The 12,516-nt window shown below is 41.1% G+C and overlaps 1 protein-coding gene across 1 annotated transcript in view; it reads left to right on the top strand.

The window, feature by feature from the left end:
* The first annotated feature begins 724 nt into the window (after positions 1-724).
* The window catches only part of Alg13 (ALG13 UDP-N-acetylglucosaminyltransferase subunit), a 65,665-nt gene continuing 53,873 nt past the window's right edge, over positions 725-12,516 (top strand). Inside the window, 3 exon segments of the mRNA XM_036174145.1 lie at positions 725-847; positions 2,136-2,298; positions 6,128-6,266. Coding sequence (XP_036030038.1) covers positions 767-847; positions 2,136-2,298; positions 6,128-6,266 — 383 coding nt within the window. The 5' untranslated portion in view covers positions 725-766.

Consider the following 12,516-nt stretch of genomic DNA (forward strand, 5'->3'; position numbering starts at 1 on the left):
TCTACTTACTTGGGTTTTGGAAACAGGTCCTCATGAAGCCCAGGCTGACCTGGAAATCCTGATCCTTCTGCCTCAGCTTCCCAAGTGCTGGGATAATGGGGATGAGCCACCACCTGATGTTTATTACAGTCTTAAATAAAAGTACGCGCTTTATTTATTTATTTAGAGGCAGGATCTCACTATATATCTCATGCTGACTTGGAGTTCCCAACAATCCTTTTGTTTCTTATGAGTTACTATGCCAGGACTAAAAGTGCACCTCAAAGGTTTGCCTGAGAAAAGCTGTTCTTTCCTAAATGCAAAGGGCATGCATGAACAAAGAGCCGTGGACGTGTATGGTATTACACGAAAAATCTAAGTCCTATCATGGACAGGTTTGTGGTACTCAAAACAATGCCTTCAGCACAATGTTCAGTTAGGTGTTCGAGTTTTTCTTTTTCTCAGCAGACCACAATTCCACTTGGCAAGTTCCCACCTCCTTATGGGTGGGGGGGTGTCCAACCTTAAGGGTGTAATCTGCAAACGTGTGAACCATTTACAGCTCTGCTGGGAGGTAGCCGGCCCTCAGGATGTAAACCAGACTCCTCCAGAACGCCGGCGGCGAGGAGGGAACACCCCCGCCTCCTTGACTTCCCCTGCGCACCCAGCCGGAGCCACACCACCCACTGGCCCGATGGACTTCCGCCTCCCTCCGCCCTCCCGGTGGCGTCAGGGTCAACGGCGTACGTCACATCCGCTCACCAATTCGGAATGTGGAACCCGCGCGATGAAGAGGGCGTTCGTGACTGTGGGGACCACCAGCTTCGACGACCTCATTGCGTGTGTGGCCGCTGAAGACAGCCTTCAGGTGAGTGCGGCCGGGCGGCCCTGCTGTCCTAGCTCTGCTGTCCTTCCCCGGCCGCCAGGGGCGGGGAGGACGCGTGGCAGCTGGTCCCGCGGCGGCCTGCGGGACTCCCCTTAGTCCCTTCGCGTGCCTTCGCCCTCAGTGCCCTCCCAGCCTCTCTCTGCAGCCGCCAGGCCTCCCGTCGCTCTCCTCGCAGCCTCTCCACACTTGCCATGCCCCTCCCCGCTTCTCTCTGCAGCCGCCATGCCTCCCTTCGCTGTCTCCTGGGTCCTTACAGCCTCTCCACCACCGCCATGCCCCCCCCCCCTCCGCAGTTTTCCCTCGCCCTCCACCCGGTGCTCACCACCTGTGCAGGCCTCCCTCACCGCCCCCCCCCCCCGCATGCGCCATCTCCTTCCGTAGTTTTCCCTCACCCCCTACCCAGTGCACACCTGCTCCGCAATCTTCCCCCTCCCCCTCCCCCCACCCGCATGCATGCCTTCTCTCAGCCCCTCCTTCCCGACCTTGTCCCCTCTACCCGCATGCCTGCATGTCTTTGGTCCCCTCCCTGAAGTCCTGTCTGGCCCCTTCCTCCGCCGCCTGGGGCCATGACCCCTGGGCGCCTCGGTCCGCGGACGCCACGCCCCCACCCTTCAGACTGGGAACAGGTTGCCCAGAGGCGCCTGGGTCGGCCACCCCTCACCCCCTGACCCCCGTTAGGCCAGAGAGGCTTTTCCCCCTCCGAGCCTTGCTCTGTACCTGTTCACCTAGGGGAGGGGGGGCGGATATGGCTTCTGTGGTTGTCTCCGCGGTGTCTCAGTCCGCGATCCTCCATCCCCTCCCTTCACCCTCCCCCCCCCCCCCGCTGGGAATGGTTCCGCCTCAATGTCTTAGTCGGCGACCCCTCCCCCCCACGGATTGCCCCGGGCGCCTGGGGCCTAGACCCCACCTGACTCCCTGTACAGGTGGAGAGGGTCTTGCCCTCGGGGTGGTGCCCCCAGCCTAGTGGCTCCTGTGGTGCCCCTACTGCTTTGCTGTGTCCCAGCTCAACTGGTGAGACAGAAACAGGCTCTTCCTTTGGTTCCCACCTAGTTTTCGACTCCTCATTCCGGGTATGTTTGTGTCTTCTGGCAGGGAATGAGGTTCCTTGGCGGGACCTGGTCCTGGGTCCGGGTGGGAAAGGGTTCCTTTTGAAACAGGCCGGGTTCAGATAGCACGCCCTTCATTTGAGCAGCGGCTTGGAGGGTGGCAAACTGCTCTTCTTGAAGGACTTCAATTTAAAAGGACCGCGTTTTCTTATTTCCTGTTTTAGATCCTCAAGAGTCTCGGTTACAACCGACTTGTCCTCCAAATTGGTAGAGGCACAGTGGTTCCTGAACCATTCAGTACTGAGTCATTCACTCTGGATGTTTACAGGTATAAGGATTCTTTGAAAGAAGACCTTCAGCAAGCAGACCTTGTCATCAGCCACGCAGGTAAAGTATCTGCAAATCCCCGGTTTCTGTCTTTGATTTAAAAAAAATAGACACTTTAAACTTTTCAGACTGAATTTACAAGGACTAAAAGTATAATTCAGGGTACATGCCTAGCTTGTGAAAAGCTCTGTGTCCTGTTCTTACCACTACAATAAAGAAAGCCAGGCTCCACCATGTCTCATACCTGTAGTTGTAGCACTTGAGAGGGAGAGAGAGAGTCAGCCTGGGTTACCTGAGACCTGTATTAAAAATCTGTAAGTTAGTTACACAGAATAAATTCATTGCAGCTCTGTTTTAATGTAATTACTTGACTTGAATATATCCATTGAGAATTTTAGTGAAGAGAAGGATATTTCTGGGCAAGAGAAGGATTTGAAGTTATTTTAGCCCAGTTTCTATAAGAAAGATAATGTATGCAATTATCGTAACAAATTGTGAATTTGAAATTAGTATTTGGTCTTGGATCTAAAGGACATTAAGCCTTTTCAGTGGTAGGCGTGGGGTTGTAGAAACTGCCATTTAAAGATTGTCTTTTTAGCATTTCTGTTCAATTTATGTAAAATAGATGCAATAAAATATTTTTATATAGCATATGGTAAAAAATTAAAATTTGGGGTTATGGATTTAGCTCAGTGGTAGCCCTGGGTTTGATCCTCAGCTCAAAAATAAAAAAATAAAATTTGGCTGGGTGGTGGTGGCGCATGCTGGCGCACACCTTTAATCCCAGCACTCGGGATCTGCAGAGGCAGGTGGATCTCTGAGTTCGAGGCCAGCCTGGTCTACAGGGTGAGATCCAGGAAAGGTGCAAAGCTACACAGAGAAACCCTGTCTCGGAAAAAAAAATTTAGATTGTAAATTATATATCCAGAGACATAAACTAATACATTTAGGAAATATATCTTATGTTTTAAATTTTATATTCATATTTTTAGTAATTTGTAGCCCTCAAAGAATCAAACTAATGGAGTTCCTGAGATTTCTAGTACTTTTAGAAAAGTTGTTTTTGGGGAGCAGTGCAGTTTTGACTGCTGTGGGTATTGTGGGGGACATGCTGGTTTTTTTTTCAAAGACTAATTTGAGGAGAGAAGACTCATTAGAAATAGATATTACTGGCCATGCAGTGGTGGCACAGACCTTTATTTAATCCCAGTACTTGGGAGGCAGAGGCAGGCAGATCTCTGAGTTCAAGGCAGCCTGGTCTACAGAGCAAGATCTAGGACAGGCACCAGAAGTACACGGAGAAACCCTGTCTCGAAAAATATTACTGCTGGGCAGTGCTGATGTACTCCTTTAATCCCAGCACAGGCAGATATCTTGAGTTCAAGACCAGCCTACACAGTGGGTTCTGGGCTAGCCAGGGCTACACAGAGAAACCCTGTCTCCAAAACCAGAAAAACAAGAAAAGGAATAGACATTACTAAAATGTATAGCATAATCTTTATTATATAGTATGTTTATGTGTATGGCATTAGTCTTACTTTGAATTCTTTCTGTATGTTGCTTAATCCTTCTAAACTTGTGAGCAAAGTTATTAACATCCATCCCCATCTTGTAGGTGATGTAACTGAGACACATGGATGTTCAGTAATTCATAGTTGTAGATACATAACAATTTGGAAGTAGAGTCTGTCTTCTTAATTACTACCCTATCACATATCAAAAAGGATTTATTTACTCTAACAGTCCTAAATGCCATTTAAAATATCTATGAGATTAAAAATATTTTTTAGCCAGGCGGTGGTGGTGCACGCCTTTAATCCCATCACTTGGGAGGCAGAGGCAGGCGGATCTCTGTGAGTTCGAGGCCAGCCTGGGGGCTACCAAGTGAGTTCCAGGAAAGGCGCAAAGCTACACAGAGAAACTGTCTCAAAAAAACCAAAAAAAAATTTTTTTTTTAGATTTACTTGCCTATGTGTATGGATGTGTGTGTGCCATGGCACGTATGTGAAGGTCAGAAGGCAACTTGTGGGAATTGGTTCTCTTTACCATGTAGTTTCCATGGTGCGAATTCAAGTTGTCAGGCTTGTATCTGCTAAGCCTCCCCAGCACTCTAGGGGATTTCAAATTGCAAAGTTGAAATGATCATAATGTATGTCTAAATATTCATGGTGATCTAGGCTTGGCTATCTTGGGCATAGCACTTCAGGGGTAAATACATAAGGACTGTTTTCCTGTGTTAGTGCCTGTCAGCTATTATAGGTTAGCCTTTAGAAATTAAAAATTTAAAAAAATTAGTGTGTTTATTTGTTCTCTTCTCTCATCCTCCTTTCCTCTGTGTGTGTGTGTCTGTCTGTATGTCAGCCCGTGTCTCTTGTCTTCTACCATGTGGGCTCTGGGGCCATCTTGAAAACTCTGAAATGTTTTTCTTAAATCACCTTTGCTTTTTTTATGTATGTCTGATGTGGATCTGATCTGTGCTTGTGCATCTATGTGAGCATGTGGGTATTTGTGAGTGAAGCATCTGTGTGTGTTGAGGCTAGAGGTAGACAATGGATGTTTTTTTTTTTTCTTAAGATTTATTTATTTATTATGTATTCAGTGTTGTGCCTACATGCATGCTTGCAGGCCAGAAGAGGGCACCAGATCTCATTACAGATGGTTGTGAGCCATCATGTGGGTACAGGGACTTGAACTCAGGAACTCTGGAAGAATAGCCAGTGTTCTTAACCACTGAGCCATCTCTCCAGCCCGACAATGGGTGTTTTTTAAGGGACTCACTATGTAGTCTTGTCTTGCCTAGAATTCATTCAGTATGTAGACCAGGCAGGCTATGAGCTCACAAGGACCTGTCAGCTTCTGCCTCCCGAGTGTTGGGATTAAAGGTATGCTTCACTGTGCTCCCACTATTTTTCAATATTTATTTTTTATTTTTGTACACTCTGGAGCTGGAGTTATAGGCAGTTATGAGTGATCCAGTCAAACTTAGGTCCTCTGCATGAAAGCAGTATATGCACTTGAATTCTAAGCCATCTCTAAGCCGTTCACATCTTTTTTAATGAATTTTTTTTAGATTTATTTATTATGTATACAGCATGTATGACTGCAGGCCAGAAGAGGGTACCAAATCTCATTACAGATGATCATGAGCCACCTTGTGGTTGCTGGGAATTGAACTCAGGACCTCTGGAAGAACAGTCAGTGCTCTTAACCTCTGAGCCATCTATCTCTCCAGCCCCCCACATTATTTTTTGAAACAGGGTCTCACTGAACCTGGAATTCATCATTATTCAGTTCAGCGTACCTGACAGGTTAATGAACTCCAGGGATTTCCTGTCTCCCTCCTCCCCTAATTGGTGTTACAGACTGAACTCAGCTTTTAATTCTTGCAGGGCATAAACCTGTCTTTTCTGTTTGTATTTGGATAGAAGTAAAGTTGTTCAGTGGTGTCAACTAGGGATTTGGTAATCTCAGGACTCTGGAGGTTGAAATAGGACAATAATGATAATGAGTTCATGGTCATCTGAGCTTTGTAGCAAGTATCAGGCAAGATTGGGCTATAGACCTTCTATCCCTCTCCTCCACAAAAACCTTTTTTGTTGTTGATACAGAGTCTGCCTGTGTAACTCATGATCCTTCTGCTTTAATCTCCCACATGCTGGGATTTGGGACATGTGCTACTGAACTTGACCTACGTTTGTCATTTTGAACTTATTAAAAGGTTTAGTTTCATATAGTTTTACTGACTAAATTCTTCAGTTTTAGAAATCAAACTACAGTTAAGCACTTTTATAGCGCAGTTCGCACATCGGTTCGTGTCGAGAGAAATCAAACTACAATGATAGAGTACCATAAGTTTAAACAATTGAATTAATAAGTATTATTTTTGTAGGTGCAGGAAGCTGTTTGGAGAGTTTGGAAAAAGGAAAGCCACTTGTGGTAGTTGTAAATGAAAAGTTAATGAATAATCATCAATTGGAGTTGGCAAAGCAGTTGCACAAAGAAGGACATCTCTTCTATTGTACCTGCAGGTATACTAGAGACTGACCGGTTGATCTCTTGTCTTAAATTCCTCTCTAGCTGTTATTACTCACCTGCCTAACCTTATGATTTTTATGTTTTTCACACTCATCAATTATACTTTGATTTTTCTCAACTATAGCCTCTTATTTGTCTTTAGCTTTGGCTCTGTTCTGTGTTGTGTATTTCCTGTATTATGTATTATATGGGAATTTGAATGTATGAATGTGCATACGGGTGTGTGGATTTCCAAGAATCTTAGGTTTTCAGTATTGGAAGACAGTGTATGCTTATATTAAGGAATAATTGAGTTATTTTGACAGTTCCATATATGTATATAATGAATTTTAGTTGTTAAAGATTGACTTTTAGTAAATCCATTGGAAGCTCTAAATTAAATATATTCATTTATATATTCTCTTCTACTTAATATAAAGTGCTTGGGTTATAGTGGTAAGCATTGTGTTTACATTATGTTGGTAGAATTTCACATGGTGAACTACGCTACAAATAAAAAGACAGGACACTGTTATAGCTGGGCTAAGGAAGAATTAGGTAGAATTCAGGAGATGCTTGACAAAGACCTGATTTTGAGGTAAGTCCTGAATTAGAAGGAAGAACCAGACATATGAAGTTTATAGACAAGGGAACTTGAGTGAACTTGGAGTTTGGATTCCTTGAGGAACAGGGAAGACTGGTATGGTAAAAGCATAGTGACCAGGGAAGAGTGAGTATGAAGCCAGGAGGGCATAGCTCATTTAAGAGTTCTAATTTTATTTTATGTTTAATGAGAAGCCACTGGAGCACTTTAAGCAAAGGGATCTTTTGTAAGGAATATTGTTTTTATCAGCATCGCAGTAGAAGCTTGAAGAAAAATGCTGTTTTTCTGTTAGTTCTTCTTGCCAAAGAAGCTTGCCAAAGGGCCAGGTCAGTAATTCCCAGTTGCTTGATTCTAAAAACTTTTCTAATTTGATATTTTACAAAACTTAAGTAACCTCATAAAGAAACTAATTGTATGTCTATATCTGTGTCTTATATTGAAGTTAGAAAGAATATGGGGTATCTTTGGGTTTTATTTTATTGTTTCTTTCAGGCATTTGGTATATACTTGTGTGCATTCATTAAATATGGAACACTTGTTATATGCCATGCTTCTTTAGGCATTTGGTACACACACACACACACACACACACACACACACACACACATGCACACACACGCACACACATGCACACAGACAGATATGTGTGTACAAAGCTTGATGTTCCTTCCCAGTGGGAGAAGACAGATTCAGTCAGTCACTATTCCAACAGTAAAATTGATGGTGTGCTCATCTTTATAATGATGGAGGAAAGTAAATATTGTCTTGGTACAATGACTCAGAAGAAAAGCTAGAAATTATGAATGGTTCAAATAATTGGTGTGTCTGCCCTTAGGTAGTTGATACTGTTAAGTTGATAATACCACTTTAAAACAGGAACAGATCTTATCTTCCTAACTACTATATGGAAGTTAATATTTCTAGGAACTATTGAAAAGGATTTTCATTCAAAATGTATTCACTTTTATTTTTTTGAAGATGGTCTCTATGTAGCCCAGGCTCAACTTGAACTCCTGATCCTTTTGAGTTTTTGAGATTATAGATAGGTATGGGTCACTGTACCCAGCTAGTTAGCTGCTCTGCTTTTTGTTGTTGTTGTTGTTGTTGTTGTTGTTGTTAGTATTATAAAAGAGAAAACTTTTTTTTTAATAAAGACATCCTAACTTTTTGTGCAGGATGAAATGATCTGTATGTCTCCCTTTTGAAAAAAAATCATTTATGTATATATGTGTGCTATGTTGTGGACCTAAAAGATGGAGGACAACTTTGAAGTGTTCTTCCTCCATGTGGGTTCTTAGGATTGATTTCACTGTTTGCAGGCTTGGTGGCAATCACCTTTACCCTCTGAGCAATTTCTTTGTCCCTCCCCCCTTTTTAAATCAGTTTTTTAAAAAAAATTATTTATTATGTATGCAATGTTCTGCCTGCATATATGGCTGCAGGCCAGAAGAGGGCACCAGATCTCATTACAGATGGTTGTGAGCCACCATGTGGTTGCTGGGTATTGAACTCAGGACCTTTGGAAGAATATTCAGTACTCTTAACCGTTGAGCCATCTCTGAAGCCCCTAAAACAGTTTTATAAACTATTAATTTCAGAAAAGTCACTCAAATGAAAGTATCAAGAAGGATTGATTATATTTTTCCCAAACCTAGGTTAGATGGTCATCTGTCTTTTTGACTTGTTTCCAAAGTACAGTTGTTTAGAATCTTATTTCCAACATGCATGGTGACCACGTATTGATTAATTAGTTTTGAATTCATGATAATTTCCAGTAAAAAAGTTTTCTCACAATCTGCATGCATATGATGTATTTAGTGTAGTTACCATAGTTTGCTTTTTTTTTTTTTTTTTGAGCTGAGGACCGAACCCAGGGCCTTGTGCTTGCCAGGCAAGTGCTCTACCACTGAGCTAAATCCTCAACCCCGTAGTTTATTTTCTTGTCTTGTTACCTATTGTTTTGGTTTCAGTTATTGTTTTCATACATTAACTTGGTTTTATTTTATATTTGTGTGGTACTGAATAATATTTAAAAGCAGTATAAACACATTTTCCTTGAAATGACATTTCCAACTTCATTTGAGTGAGATAAAAATGTATTCAATTCATATGACATTTTATAGTACTCTGTGTGTTGGCAATAATACTAGTGTATATAACCCCATAATATTAAAATATATAAAAATTCATTCATCAAATGGGCATCAAAGTCTATGGAATTTTCTCTCATGTTACCTGATATTTTTCTTCTTTTGTTTTAGCACGCTTCCTGGGCTGTTACAGTCAATGGATTTATCAACACTGAAATGTTATCCTCCTGGCCAGCCAGAAAAATTTTCTGCATTTTTGGATAAAGTTGTTGGATTACAAAAATAAACTCTCAACACTTTAAAATACCCCTAAATCCAGTTTATGAGATGTGATTAAATCAAAATAAATTTATGGCATGTATTTGTAGAGCAATATAGATTAATATATTTACTTTAAAAATAGAATACATAAAGAACTTTGTGGCATAAACATTGCAGTTGGGTCCAAATCCTAATTTCACTTAATTTATGCGATTTCCCTGACATTTAATATGTAGTGAGTCCCTAACATTGAAAATGTAGTCTTCACAGTTTTGTCCTAAAATCTTAAATGGTTGATCGATTAAACAACAAAAAAACCAAAAACCAAAACAACAACAACAACAAAAAACCCAAGGCTAGCAGTGGTGGTGTATACCTTTAATTCCAGCCCTTAGGTGGCTGAGGCTTGAGTTCAAGGCCAGCCTGGTCTACAGAGTGAGTTCTAGGATAGTCAGGGCTACCGAGAGAAACTCTGTTTCCAAAAACCTAAGCAAAACAAAAACACAATTTGAAAATGTTACTAAAAATCAGATATTACTTTAGATGTTCCCTTGAAGAAAAAAAATTAAAAGCTAACAGTGTAACATTTGTTGAGAAAGTCAGCATCTGTAGGTTTATAATGTTAAGAGACAGCTTTTTTGTGTTAAGCAGGAAAAAAATGGGTTTACTTTGTGGAAGCTAGTAGTTAATCTGAAAAAGATAATTGATCTGTACTTGGAGTAACTTTTATCTTGAAGAATAAAGTAGATATGTTCACCTTTGAACTTGTGATCCTTCAAGTGCTGGGACTACAGGCACACTCTACCATGCCTGGTAATAATTGTTCCTCTGAGAAGGGCATGGGAGATGGCTCAGTGAAGAAAGTGTACTTGTTGCTCAAGTGTGAGGACCTTCATAATCAACATTAATCAGGCATGGTAGTATGTATCTAGAATCCCTTTGCCTATGATGAGATGGTAGAGACAGAGTCCCTGGAACACTGGGTTAGGTAGCCTGGTGTTCACAATAGTGAATGGCAAGAGATCCTGTATCAAACAAGGTAAAGATTGAGCCTGAGGTTTTCCTCTTATCTCCTCCAGCTCACCATGGCACACATGCTTACATTCAAATGAATGCATACACACATGTAAGTTGAATGTGATAATCTTAACAATGCTTTAAAGAATAGAGAATAAATCCAAAGATAAAACAGTATGACTTTGTTATTTTTTTCTTTTTTACATTTTTAATTTGTGTATGTGTGGATAGTGCATTTGGATAGTCAGAAGACAATTGGGATCATTTCTCTTCTTCATCCATGTTAGTCCCTGGGATCAAATGTGGGTCTCTAGGCTTGGCAGCAGGACATTTGCTGGTGATCAGTTTGACTAGTCCATTTGTTTGGATAGAGGTAGTGGGGTTTGAACCTAGGACCGTGCACAGCTAGGTATATACTCTACCACTGAGCTACATCTTCTGCCTGCTGTCAGTTTTTACAGTTGCCATCTGGGGCCTAGAGTGCTCAGTGGTTGAGTTGTATTTCAGAGGATGTAAATTTGGTTCTTAGAACCTAGGTTAATTGCTTGTAACTCTGATTTCCAGGATATCAAATGCCTTCTGGTCTCTGCACATGGCATATACTCACACAGATAAACATAAAAAATAAATATTCTTAAAAAGTTACTAGAAATTGCCCCTGAAGCTGGAGAGATAGTTCTGTTTAAAGAGTACTTGATGCTCTTTTAGAGGGCCCAGGTTTAATATCAATATCCATATGGCAGAGTATCTTACCCACTCTGGCCTTTGTGGATACCAGGCTTGTGTATGATGTACAGATACACAGATAAAATACCACACACATAAAATTAGTGATGAAAAAAAAGACAGAAAATGTATAACAGGATTTGGCAATTTGTGTTCATAAAAATTACTTTTCAAATGTGTCAAATGATATGTATAGTTGCTTAAATACATGATTTTTAAATTACAAGAACACAATACATTGTGAAATTTCTGAGTTTGGTCTCAGAACTTTTAAGATGTAATAGTTCTTTGGTAGAAATTTTAGATATAGTTTATCCATAAAAAAATTTAAGCTTGGCATGATGGCTGTAATCCCAGCATTTAGGAGAAGTCAGCTGTGCTACATAGTGAGTTTCAGGTTACCCTGAGCCTACGTGGTAAGAAAAAAAATGAAGATGTCAGTCAGTAGATAGTGACTGTACAGGCATACCCTGTTTCAAACATTTTTTTTTTTAAGATTTATTTATTATGTATGCTCTGTTTTGTGTTTGCAGGCCAGAAGAGGGCACCAAATCTCATTACAGATGGTTGTGAGCCACCACGTGGTTGCTGGGAATTGAAATCAGGACCCCTGGAAGAGCAAGCAGCCAGTGCTCTTAACCTCTGAGCCATCTCTCCAGCCCTTGTTTCAAACATTTTACTTGTGATGTATTTACATACTTTAGATTTATTTTCCTGATTGTCCTTTACTTGGACTGATGTTTAATTTTTACTGGTGGTAAAAAGGAGTTCCTGAGAAAGTACTCTGTCCTCAGGAGGAAGCCACTTTGAATTAAATTTCGGTGAGAATTAGATATCTAAGTGTGAGTAGCACACATCTCCATAGGTGAGAATTAATAGCAAATGTGCCTTTATTGTATTTAGTTAATGTTTTAACATGTTTTTTATTTTTAATTTTGATTTATGTTTTGGTTTTTTGAGACAGGGTTTTTCTGTGTAACAGCCCTTGCTGTCCTGGAACTCACTGTAGACCAGGCTGCCCTCAAACTTGGATATCCACCTGCCTCTGCCTCCAAGTGCTGGGTTTAAAGGTGTGCACCACCCCTGCCTCCCTGCCTGCCAACATTTTTTTTAAATGTATATTCCGTTTGTATGCACGTCTGTGCCCGAGGACAAACTCAGGGTTTATCCTCAAATACCATCCACTTCTAGGATGATCTCCCACTGGCCAGTTCATTAACTAGTCTAGAGTGGCTGGCCAGTGAGCTACAGTGATCCTCTTGTTTCCACCTCAGTTCTGAGTTTATAATCCCATTGTACCATGTATAGCATTTTTATGTCTTTAGGACACTAACTCAAGTCCTTGCAAGGCAAACACTACTAAGTCATATTCCCAGCCTTTCACCAGCTCTACACTAATATTTTAGAAAAGGTTTTATTCATATCCAGAGATAGAATCTTAATGTTTAATGGTTCTTTTAAACCACCTTTCTCATTTGAGAAAATTGTGATGTAAAGTTTATGTTGGTTACTTAGCCTTTTAAATGACTTTGTGGCTTGAAGGACCATAGAGAATCAGAAATAGTC

This window comes from Onychomys torridus, chromosome X, assembly GCF_903995425.1.
Source record: "Onychomys torridus chromosome X, mOncTor1.1, whole genome shotgun sequence".
In the NCBI taxonomy this organism is placed as follows: Eukaryota; Metazoa; Chordata; class Mammalia; order Rodentia; family Cricetidae; genus Onychomys; species Onychomys torridus.